This window comes from Crotalus tigris, unplaced genomic scaffold (genome assembly GCF_016545835.1).
Source record: "Crotalus tigris isolate CLP2741 ecotype Arizona unplaced genomic scaffold, ASM1654583v1 scf7180000018330.590113, whole genome shotgun sequence".
Taxonomy (NCBI): Eukaryota; Metazoa; Chordata; class Lepidosauria; order Squamata; family Viperidae; genus Crotalus; species Crotalus tigris.
In genome coordinates this window covers 348001-360256 of record NW_024096945.1, presented here as the reverse complement: position 1 = coordinate 360256, position 12256 = coordinate 348001, and the positions used below count along the sequence as shown (strand labels likewise).

Here is a 12256-nt window from a genome sequence, read left to right as displayed (position 1 = left end):
GCTAAACAAGATGGTTGTTAAGTGAGTCACGATTTTACGATCCCTTTGCTCACGGTTGTTAAGTGAATCCTTGTAGTTCTTAAGTGAATCATGCAGTCATTAAGAAAATCTGGTTTCGCCATTGACTTTGCTTTTCGGGAGCCAGCATGGAAAGGTCCCACAGGGGAATCCCACGACCCCAGGATGCTGCAACTGTCATAAATACATGCCAGTTGCCAAGCAGCCAAATTTTGATCACATGACCCTGGGGATGCTCTAATGGTTGTAAGTACGAGGACTGGTTGTAAGTCAGTGCCACAGTCACTTCAAACGGTTGCATGCTTGTGAGTTGAGGACTGTAAACGTAACCTAGATAAATATAAACATAAATAAACATTTGCAAGATTGGACGAAAAACCGTTACATCCGACTGTGCTCTTTCTTACATGATCAGTTGGCCCAGCCACTGGTTTTGAGGCGGAAGAAAAACAAAATTGAAATTATGTGGAAAAATATCTTCTTTTTTTCCCCCTCAGAAACTTATCCTTTCCGAGACTTCCATCTTTGACGTGCTCCCCAACTTCTTCTACCACAGCAACCAAGTGGTGCGAATGGCAGCTCTGGAGGTCAGTAAAACCAAACATTTTCTTTCGTGGGTGAGTCTGTTCTTCCCCTCAGTTCCACCATGTGCCCGAGTCATCTTTTCAGAGTGTGGCCTTGTGTTTTTTAACCGGAAGTGAAGCTATTCTCCAAAGCACCTGAAGGCAGGACAAGAAGCAACGGATGGAAACTAACCAAGGAGAGGAGCAACCTAGAACTAAGGAGAAACTTCCTGACAGTTAGAACAATTAACCAATGGACCAGCTTGCCTCCAGAAGTGGTGAATGCTCCAACACTGGAGGTTTTTAAGTAGAGACTGGACAGCCAATTGTCTGAAATGGTATAGGTTTCCTGCCTGAGCAGGGGGTTGGACTAGATGACTTCCAAGGTCCCTTCCAACTTTATTGTTATTATTATTGCTTCAAAGGCTTTCATCCAAGGACCCACACGAGAAAACAACATCATTAAACCAAACATGAACACAGGCTCTGTTTTGTATCACCAATTTTGACCCACACAGGCACCAATAATGTAACGGAAAAGGATCTCCCCCCCCCCAATACTGAAGCTTTTTTGAGAATATATGTCAGTTTCTGAGGCAGCCCCTAAGCTGATATTTTCAAGTCATTTGCATTTACTAGCTTTTAAAAAGAATTATTTACTTATGTATTTTAGGGAGGTTTTTTTCATCCCGTCTTTCTTATTTTTGTAAATAACTCAAGATGGCGATCATTTCTTGTCCCATTTCTCACCCAACAACAACCCTGTAAGGTTGGTTGGTCTGAAAGAGTAACTGGCCCAAAGTCACCCAGTTGGCTTTCCTGCCTAAGGTGGGACTAGAACTCACAGTTTCTGGTAATAATAATAATAGTAATAGGCGCCTTGGGTGCAATCCCAAAACAACTGGAACACCACTTGAACACCATTGGCATTGACAAATTCACTATTAGTCAATTGCAAAAGGCGGCCTTACTAGGAACTGCTTCCATCCTGCGACGATACCTGTAATACCATCAAACATCCACATCTGCCTATCCCAGGTCCTGGGTAAGGACTCGATAGGTAGACAAAATGCCAAATCCAGTCTGAACATCTGGCTGACTGTGCAATGATCCATAATAATAATAGTTGGAAGGGACCTTGGAGGTCATCCAATCCAATGGCTGTCCAGTCTCTTCTTAAAAGCTTCCAGTGTTGGAGCATTCACCGCTTCTGGAGACAGGTTGTTCCACTGGTTAATTGTTCTAACTGTCAGGAAGTTTCTCCTTAGTTCTAGGTTACTTCTCTCCTTGATTAGTTTCCATCCGTTGCTTCTTGTCCTGCCTTCAGGTGCTTTAGAAAATTGCTTGACTCCCTCTTCTTTGGGGCAGCCCCTGAGATATTGGAAGACTGCTATCATGTCCCCCCTCATCCTTCTCTTCGTTAAACTAGAAATACTGGTACCCAATTCCAGCAACCGTTCCTTATATGTTTTAGTCTCCAGTCCCCTAATCATCGCTCTTCTCTGTACTCTTTCTAGGGTCTCAGCATCTTTTTTAAATCGTGGTGACCAAAACTGGACTAGAATTCACAGTCTCTTGGTGATTATTCCAAAGTCACCCAGCCAGCTTTCATGACTAAGGCAGGACTAGAACTCACAGGCTCCTAGTGTCTAGCCAGGTGCCTTACTCACTAGAAAAATAGCATATTATGGCTTGTAGATGTCCGCTTGACTAAAAAACAGAAGGTTATAAAATGTAAGGAAAGGTAGTTTTGTCTCTTTGAAAGGAGTTATCCGGGCATCTCTGCCCTTGAAGTAACATGAGATCTTTTCAGAGGTGACCTCTTGGTGCAACACAGTGAAATTAAGGGGGGGGAAGAAGGAAGCGTGTGATGGGGGAGAGAGGATTTAAGGCAGCTCAGCATTAAATTAGTGACCAGAATTTCACTGTTCAGGCTTATTCTCAAATCACCTTTCCCTCTTTTGTCACACTCCACCTCTCAGCTGTCATCACCACATCTTTGAGCAGAAGGTTCTGTGGCTTCAGTAGCTGAGGTGTGAAGAAATCTCCCCCTTTGTCTGCTTTCCTTCCTACAGCACAGAGACGACAGGGCCAACTGGCACGAAGCGTAGGGCAGACTTGGGAGGCCCTCAAAATGGAGCCAAAAATCTCTCGCAGGGCAAAGATATTGCAGTTGAAATAGTTGACTGTTGCCTTCAGTTGTGAAGACCTTTTAGTAGTAGTAATAGTAGTAAAGTTGGAAGGGACCTTGGAGGTCATCGAGTCCAACCCCCTGCTCAGGCAAGAAACTCTATACCATTTTGGACAAATGGCTGTTCAGTCTCTTCTTAAAAACTTCCAGTGTTGGAGCATTCACAGCTTCTGGAGGCAGGTTGTTCCACTGGTTAATTGTTCTAACTGTCAGGAAGTTTCTCCTTAGTTCTAGGTTGCTTCTCTCCTTGATTAGTTTCCTCCCATTGCTTCTTGTCCTGCCTTCAGGTACTTCATGCTTAACGAGACCACAATTGAGCCCAAAATTTCTGTTGCCTAGTGAGACATTTGTTAAGTGAATTTTGCTCCGTTTTACGACCTTTCTTGCCACCGTTGTTAAGTGAATCAGTCCGGTTGTTAAGTTAGCAACATGGTTATTAAGTGAATCGGGCTTCCCCATCGACTTTATTTGTCAGAAAGTTGCAAAACGTGGTCACGTGGCCTCAGGACTCTGCAACCGTCATAAATATGAGTCGTTGCCAAGCGTCCGAATTCTGATCACATGACCATGGGGATGCGGCAACGGTCGTAAGTGTGAAAATTGGTCATAACTCACTTTTTTTTTCAGAGCCGTTGTAACTAAATGAACTGTTGTAAGTCGAGGACTACGTGTAGTAAGGGATTAAAGGGCTGGATTAGGAGCGGGGAGACTCAGCTTAACAGAAAATAACAGAAGAGTTGGACTGGAGTTCTTCCTAGTCCAACAGAGGTGATCACATGACTCTACAACCGTCATAAATATGAGCCAGTTACCAAGCATCCAAATTTTGATCACATGACCATGGGGGAGGGATGCTGCAACGGTCGTAAGTGTGAACATAAGTCACTTTTTTCAGTGACCTTGTAACTTTGAATGGTCACTAAATGAATCGTTGTATGTTGAGGACTACCTGTATTGTAAGGTTGCGTTAATGGAACCTTGCAACGCTGAAAGTACAAATCTCTCGCCGTATCCTATATAGCCTGAGAAATTAGGGTGCGTCCCTAATGTGCCCCTTGCCCTGTCCACTGTCCAACTATGGGCTACGATGTCTCTTATCTGACTGTTTGTTAGGTAGCAATTCTTCCCTCTCCCCCCCCTTATCCTTCAAGGTCATTCCTATAGAGCAAGGATTTCCAAACTTGGCAACTTTAAGACTTGTGGACTTCAATTATTTTTATTGGGTGTTATTGTAGATTGTGATACTAAAGAAATTAACTTGATGTTGAATTTGGTAACAGCTGCAAGGTTATTGGTAGGGCAATATTGGAAGAAGGATTGTTTGCCTACTATAGAAGAATGGACGCTTAAAGTGTCAAATTTAGCAGAAATGGCTAAGATTTCTGCTTATCTGAAGGATCACTCACAAGAAAGATACATTTCGGTCTGGAGAAGATGGATAGATTATATTCAGAATAAATACGGGACTAAAAAGTTCCATCTAATTTATGAGTAAATTTTAGAGTATTATTATTATTAATAGTTTATTATAGTGGAATTTTTATTAGTTTTATTATTATTTTTAGTATTAGTATTGTTTAACAGTTTGGATATTGTATTGTTTAATAATTAGGATATTAACTTGTTTATATTATTATGTTTACTTTTAGTTTGTTTATATTTACATTAAAGGGGAGTTAAAGCGCATTATGGACTTGGTTATTTATGTAGTTGGTTAATGTTAGTTAGAGTTTGATTATTATATTTGTAACCCTGTACTCAGCTCTGGGAAGTGGGGGAGGGAGAGGGGGGTTTAGGGTGGGTGGGCTTTGGGGTGTATATTGTAACTTTTATAAAACTTTTCAGTAATAATTAAAAAAAAGACTTGTGGACTTCAACTCCCAGATTCCCCAACCAGCCATAGATACCATTATAACTGAAATGCTCTAAGCTGGATCTGACTCTCCGTCAAGCAAGAAGGACGGGATGTTTGAACACCCGTGTAAACGCAGCCTTCAGAAATGCTTCCTTTCCCACCTCAGGTGTATGTTCGGAGGGCATACATTGCCTATGAGCTGAACAGCGTCCAACATCGCCAGCTGAAAGACAACACGTGTGTGGTGGAATTCCAGTTTATGCTCCCGACTTCACATCCAAACAGGTTAGACTATTAAAATGCAGGTATTTCTAAGGGGTTTGGAAGAAGGAGCAATGGATGTGTGTGTGTGTGTGTTTGGAAACGGTGCTTTTCACCTGGACTTGGGGGGCTGGGAAGCAAGAATTTCAACCCCATCTGTTAAGTTGTGTTAAAAACCACGAGTTAGATGTGGCGTTATTCTGGGTTAATAATGGTCCCCCTGTTATCAATGGTTTCTGAATTGTTTTATGTATTTATTTGAATTTATGAGCGGCAATGGACTCTCTTACGTGTGAAAGACTTTATGTGCAGCATAACGTCCACAGATCGAGGACCTTTCCCTGCATTGTGACAAACATGTCCTTCTGCTATGTCCATGGAGATTCTCAATCATCCAGGTCATGGTTGTCCCAAAGATGCTTTTCCAAAAGGCAACTGGACTTTCTTGGGCTTTTTTCCCTTGACAATGTTTTGCTTCTCATCCGTTGAACTGAAGAAGCTTCTTGTATGAGAAGCAAAACATTTTCAAGGAAACACCCCCCCCCCCCAAGAAAATCCAGTTCCTTGTGGAAAAGCAGCTTTGGAACATCCTCCCGATACGGCTTTCAATACTGGGCTCATTTGGGGAGGGTAGCTGACATCTGCAAGTAGATCCTTAGCAGCAGAAACCTCGTGATGACTTTTTTTTTTTTTTTTTGCTAGTGATGGTTTGCAATTTCCTCCTACAGCGATCCACTTAGGATCCTAAGGGTCTGCCTTAAGAGGCACCAGGTTTATGATGAAACCCTTCCTCCTTAAAAGAAAGAAAAAGAAATTGTAGGCTCTCAAGCAGGGCTCTTCAAAGTCGGCCCTTTTATGACTTATGGACTTCAATTCCCAGAATTCCTCAGCCAGGCACGTGTGCTTGGCTAGGGAATTCTGGGAGTTGAAGTCCACGAGTCATAAAAGAGCCGAGTTTGAAGAGCCTGCTGTCAAGCTTTGCCGTCTTTCTAGTTTTGCAAGTTTATCAAAGCCTTCCAGAAAAATCTCCCTCTGTTGAAGCACAGTTTATAGGACAAAACCAACAAGTCATAAAGCTGAAGATGAAATTAGGTTTCTTCTAAGAGATGCCTTAGGTTGGATGGGGAGGAATACAGTGGGTTGGTTGTGTCACTGGTTAAAGGGCTGGTTCCTTTAAAGAATTGGACAGGTTTATTTTTAAAAAGTGGCAATATTTTATTGGATAATTCTTAAGGCACGTAGAGGTAGTCCCGGACCTGTGACTATAGGTCATAAGCCATTACAGTTGCAAGTTGAGGCATCAAGTGACTTGATTCAAAGTTATGACCATTTAGGTCAGGGGTAGGCAACCTTGGCTCTTTTACGACTCGTGGACTTCAACTCCCAGAATTCCTGAGCCGGCATGGCTCAGCATGGAAACCTCTCCCTTTCCCCTCAGCATGGCTGGCTCAGGAATTCTGGGAGTTGAAGTCCACAAGTCATAAAAGAGCCAAGGTTGCCTACCCCCTGATTTAGGTGAATGCATTTTACACAATAGACATTTTTTTTGGGGGGGGGCAGAAACTGGAAGTAAACACTGAAAACTGGCAAAAAAAAAAAAAAAACCCATTGCAAATTGCAGTCTCGTGACTGTGGGATGCTGCAAATGTCCGTAAAGGTGAGCCAGTTGCCAGGTGCCCCAAATGTGATCACATGACTGCTGGTGTGGGTACAACTGTTCTAACTCCAAAAAATGAGTTGTAAGTGAGTTGTAAGTGGTAACTGAGCCCCAAATTTTCATTGCTAAGCAAGATAGTTAAGAGAGTCTTGTCCTATTTTATGAACTTTCTTGCCACAGTTGTTAAGTGAATCACTGCAGCTGATAAATTCGGAACACCGTTGTTAAGTGAATCTGGCTTCACCCCCCCCATTGACTTTACTTGTCTGAAGGTCACAAAAGGGGATCACATGACCCCGGGACGCTGCAACCGTCATGAATATGACCCAGTTGCAGGGGACCCTGCCCTGGTCGTAAGTGTGAAAAACTGTCATTCATCACTTTTTGCATTGCTGTTGTAACTTTGAACGGTCACTAAATGGAAAGTTGTAAGTCAAGGACTAACTGTATTCTGATCCATCAGTGTGCTGTGATTGATGTTGCATGAATTAGAGATGAATGGCAGTGGTGGGGAAAGTTTTTTTCCTAATGCCCTCTCTGCCCCTATACATCCTTCATATTGGCCTGTCCCTGAGAAGCTAGTTTTCTGTTTGCAGGGAAATATTTTGTTACACCCAAATAAGCATTATGACCTGATTCTACTGGCCTACAATCAGTGGTGCAGTTTTTTTTCCATGCCCTTTGCACTGTGCCACTAATTCAGCGGAACTGAGACTCAGCCTTTGCACACGGGGACAGTTTTTCCTTAGATCTTTGCAGATGGTGACTGAGTGACGAAGTGGTGAAGACACTCACCTCTCGCTCAGAAGGTTGAGAGTTCAATCCTAGGTAGCAGTTGATATTTCTTTCCCAGGGTGCAAAGAATAAATATCTGCTGCGAACGCCGTGTAGGCATCAGGAAGGATATCCAGCCTGTAAACGCTCAGCTCCATCCAGTCGTCTTGACTCTACCTGAATTAAGGGATTACAACAGGGGTCTTCTAACTTGGCCCTTTTATGACTTGTGGACTTCAACTCCCAGAATTCCTCAGCCAGGCACGAGGAATTCTGGGAGTTGAAGTCCACAAGTCATAAAAGGGCCAAGTTTGAAGACCCCTGGATTACAGGATCATAAAAAAAGGTTTTCCAAGTTGCAATGTATGGCTGTGAAAGTTCACCATAAGAAAGGCTGAGCGCCAAAGAATTGAGGCCTTTGAACTCTGGTGCTGGAGAAGACTCCTGCGATTCCACTGGACTGCAAGGCGATCAAACCGGTCAGTCTTAGAGGAAATCAACCCTGACTGCTCGTTAGAAGGCCAGATCCTGAAGTTGAAATTCAAGTACTTTGGCCACCTAATGAGAAGGAAGGACTCCCTGGAGAAGAGCCTGATGCTGGGAAAGATGGAGGGCAATAGAAGAAGGGGACGACAGAGAATGAGGTGGCTGGATGGAGTCACTGAAACAGGAGGCGTGAGCTTCAATGGACTCCAGAAGATGGTAGAGGACAGGAAGGCCTGGAGGAACGTTGTCCATGGGGTCGCGATGGGTCGGACACGACTTCGCAGCTAACAAAAAGGAGTTTTGCAGATGGTGATTGAACAATTCATTGATTCTTATAGAGCCAGACAGCATATTTTTTTTTTAATCAGGAGAGAAGCGGACATCTCTTTGAATTTCTGTAGGAGTGCTTTTCCTAGTCTTTTTTTTTCTCTTGGTGGCATATCGGTTAAATCTGAAGGATAAGCTCCTTCTGAGAACATTACCCCTTCAAGGTAGACCAGGCTAGGAAACCAGGCAGGCTGGCCAGCCAATTCAGGTAGTCTTCAACTTACAACAGTTCATTTAGTGACTGTTCAAAGTTACAACAGCACTGAAAAAAGTGACTTATGACTATTTTTCACAATTAGGACCATTGCAGCCTCCCCTTTTTCACATGATAAAAATCTGAACACTTGGCAACTGGCTCATATTTATGACGGTTGCCGTATCCCGGCGTCATGTGATCCCCTTTTGCGACCTTCTGACAAGCAAAGCCAGGTTCACTTAACAATCATGTAACTAACTTAACTGAGGGGTTCGCTTAACAACTGTGGCAAGAAAGCTCATAAAATGGGGACAAAACTCATTTAACAAATGTCTCACTTACCCATGGAAATTTTGGGCTCAATTGGGGTTGTAAGTCGAGGACCACCTCTATTAGGGGAAGGAGAGGAACCTCTGTATAGCTTTCAAGATTCTGTTATTTTTTTTAACAATAGAGTTCTGGCAGGTCTTCTGAAGGAAGGGCTTAAAAAAGTTTGAATTTCTGCTTCAGAGTGGCCTCATAGAGCCCCTTGCTGCCTTGCTTGCTGATGGCCACTGGATGTCGCTGTTGATCCACCACCAGGTAGCCCACACATAGGAACCAACCAACCCTCTTGAAAGACATCGCATTCTCCTCTTCCTTTGTTTCCCAAATATCCGTTGCCTTTTATTCCATCCTCCTCCTCGTTTAATGTTTGGGAGAATTGGTTGAGGAGGCCTGGTCTCGCTTCATTGAGAATCCATCAGTACATCTCACGAAATGGGTTTCTCTCCCCCCCCCTTCCTCCTTCCTCCCCTTTCCTCCTCCTCTCTTCAGAATCTGCTTTTGCTCGAAATGAATGAGTCCTCAAAGCTCAGCTGCACAAAAATCTCTCTGCAGTGATATAAATGGGCCATTGAATTTGGTCTCATCTGTTCTCTTCATCTCGACAATATTTGCAAATAATTGCATGCTATTTTGGAGGTCCATCGGCAGCCCTCTTGCCCCCCCTTCGCCCCCCTCCTCCCCTCTTCCCATCCATTGATATCATTTCTCTCTCCCCCCCCCTTGGCCTCCCCCCATCCTCTTCCCCCATTGTTTGAGAGAGGCTTTGATATTCTCCAGCATCACTCTGTTGGCTACCAGCCTGACGGATTGGATCCAGCATTCGTTAAACCCACCAGAGTGATGAGTTGTCTTAATTCTTTTTGGAAAATGATCTGTTGTGGTCTTTCAAACATTGGCTAGGCCCGAATCCAAAGAGGGTGGGATCACCTGTGCATTTCCCTCTGACATCAGGTACAGTTAGATCTCTAGGAAGCTCTGAATTGACAAAGTCTTACGGAGGGCCTTTGAAATTAGAATAGAATAGAAATAGAAAGAATAGAGTAGAGTAGAGTAGAATAGAATAGAATAGAATAGAATAGAATAGAATAGAATAGAATAGAATAGAATAGAATAGAATAGAATAGAATAGAAGAGTTGGAAGGGAACTTGGAGGTCATCTAGTCCAACCCCCTGCTCAGGCAGGAAATCCTATACCATTTTATACAAACGGCTGTCCAAGCTCTTAAAAACTTCCACTGTTGGAGCATTCACCGCTTCTGGAGGCAAGTTGTTCCACTGGTTAATTGGTCTCACAGTCAGGAAGTTTCTCCTTAGTTCTAGGTTGCTTCTCTCCTTGATTAGTTTCCATCCGTTGCTTCTTGTCCTGCCTTCAGGTGCTTTGGAGAATAGCTTGACTCCCTCTTCTTTGGGGCAGCCCCTGAGATATTGGAAGACTGCTATCATGTCCCCCCTTGTCCTTTTTTTTCATTAAACTAGACGTACCCAATTCCAGCAATCGTTTTTTATATGTATTAGTCTCCAGTCCCCTGACTGAAGTCTCCCTCTGATTTTCAGGATTCAGAGATAGAACAGACTAAAAAGCCGGTGCATCAAAGACCAGAAAATTACACTAAATTCTTTGCCCTATTCTAGAAAATATTCTTCTAAACTCAGTAGCCTGAGCTACGCACATCTCATCTTTGAGAAATCAAGAACTGCATCAAGAACTGCTAAATAATGCAAACGAGGCTCATTTGCAATTTTTTTTTTCATTCTTTCTGGGATCGTTCTGGTTTGCTAGCCTCAGGAGGAGACAGGGTGATCTGTAGCTCACCCCGATTGCTGGAAACTGTCCTGACGTTTTTCACAAAAGTGCCAAGATTTCTCTTTCTTTCTCCTTCTCTTCACCTCTTCCATTTTTATTGCTGTTCTATAAACCTCTGGATTTCTTTAAAAACACACATATATATATATTTATAGCTGTGGATTTTTTTTTTAAAAAAAAGAATAAATAAATGCTGGGATTCTCAAAACACAAAATGTTAAACAACCTATTTGGCGAGTGATGCCTATTCAGCGCTTCTAGTAAGGTGGTGCTAAGTGTGTGTAGTTGGTTTTTTTAATGGGAGTTTGAAGAAAGACCATACAGGTAGTCCTCGACTTATGACCACAACTGAGCCCAAAATTTCTCCTGCTAATCAGGGCAGTTGTTAATTGAGTTTTGCCTCATTTTGGAACCTTATTCGCCACTCTTAAGCAAATCATTGCAGTTGTTAAAAGAAGCATGCAGTCATTCCAACTTTACTATTATTATGGATCATTGCACAGTCATTTGCGTTGCTAAGCGAGACAATTGTTAAGTGAGATTTGCTCCACTTTTCTAACCACGGTTGTTAAGCGAATTACTGCAGTTGTTAGTAACCTGGTTGTAAAGTGAACCTGGCTCCCCCATTGACTTCGCTTGTCCGAAGTTTGCAAAAAGTGATCACATGACCCAGAGACACTGCAAGCGTCATAAATATGAGCCAGTTGCTAAGCGTTCAAATTTTGATTATACTTAGGAATTTGGGGGGCTGCCTTTGGCGCCCCCCCTCCAACCTTCCCCCCCTCAATTCAGCAGAGTAACTCTGGAAGGTGCGCTTTCTTCCTAAAAAGGTGTTCCTAGTTCAGTTATTCGTGTCCCTCCTATATTATTTTTTTATATAATTTTCCCAATAATCACAATTTTCTAGATGTTCAAATATTTATTTATTAAATTTATTTGCTGCCTGTCTAAAGCGGCTTACAATAATAAAAAGGAAGAAAATGAAAAGAGACCAAACAGTACAGAAGTAAATAAATAGAACCACAATAAAATAAACAATGAAAAAAGATAAACCAGAATGACAACACTTGTAAAAGTTTCTAAAGTGATTAATCCTCTCTAAAAATACAAACAGTTCAAACTCAAAAAGAAAAAAAAAATCTTTGCTGTTGAGTTAAACTTTTACTGGGCAGCTAGTTGATTGAGTGATTGATTGATTGATCACATTTCTGAACTGCTTATTTCCCTCAGAGAGAGATTCTGGGGGATGTAGAATAAAGCATCAGAATATAAAAGAGGGCATATAAAAAATAAAGTTAAAAATTTGAGTTAAAAGTTTAAAAAGTGATAAAAAATTTTAAGGAGGCAAGAATAATTAACCCAGTTAAAAATTAGTTAACAAAGGGCTCTCCTGGCTCCAACCAACCCCATGGTAATATGCGCTTTGGGGCTCCCCACTCCAGGCTGCAGAGCCATGTTTTAACCCCTTTTCGGAAGGCCAGGAGAGGGGGGGTCCTACCTCACCTCTGGGGGAATAATATTCCTTAGTAATATTCCATAATATTCCAATGCAGAGAAGGTCTTGTTCCTAGACCCCACTATTCAGAGTTCTTTAACTGACAGGGTCTGCAAGATACCAATTACTTACAATAGCTCATTTAATGACGGTTCAAAGTACAACGGTACTGAAAAAAGTTTTAATAATAATGATGATGATGATGATGTCATAGAAAATGATAAAATTAAACTGCTCTGGGACTTCAGAATTCAAACAGACAAGAACCTGCAACAACACCCCAGACTTAACAATTGTCGATA

General features: G+C 42.3%; 1 protein-coding gene across 5 annotated transcripts in view; it reads left to right on the top strand.

Moving 5' to 3' along the window:
* ACACA (acetyl-CoA carboxylase alpha) overlaps positions 1–12256 on the top strand; it is a 268972-nt gene that overhangs the window by 105919 nt on the left and 150797 nt on the right. For all 5 annotated transcript variants that reach the window (XM_039350417.1, XM_039350415.1, XM_039350416.1 and 2 more), the window contains 2 exons: positions 516–605; positions 4794–4912. In XM_039350417.1, coding sequence (XP_039206351.1) covers positions 516–605; positions 4794–4912 — 209 coding nt within the window. The remainder of the gene's footprint in view (positions 1–515; positions 606–4793; positions 4913–12256) is intronic.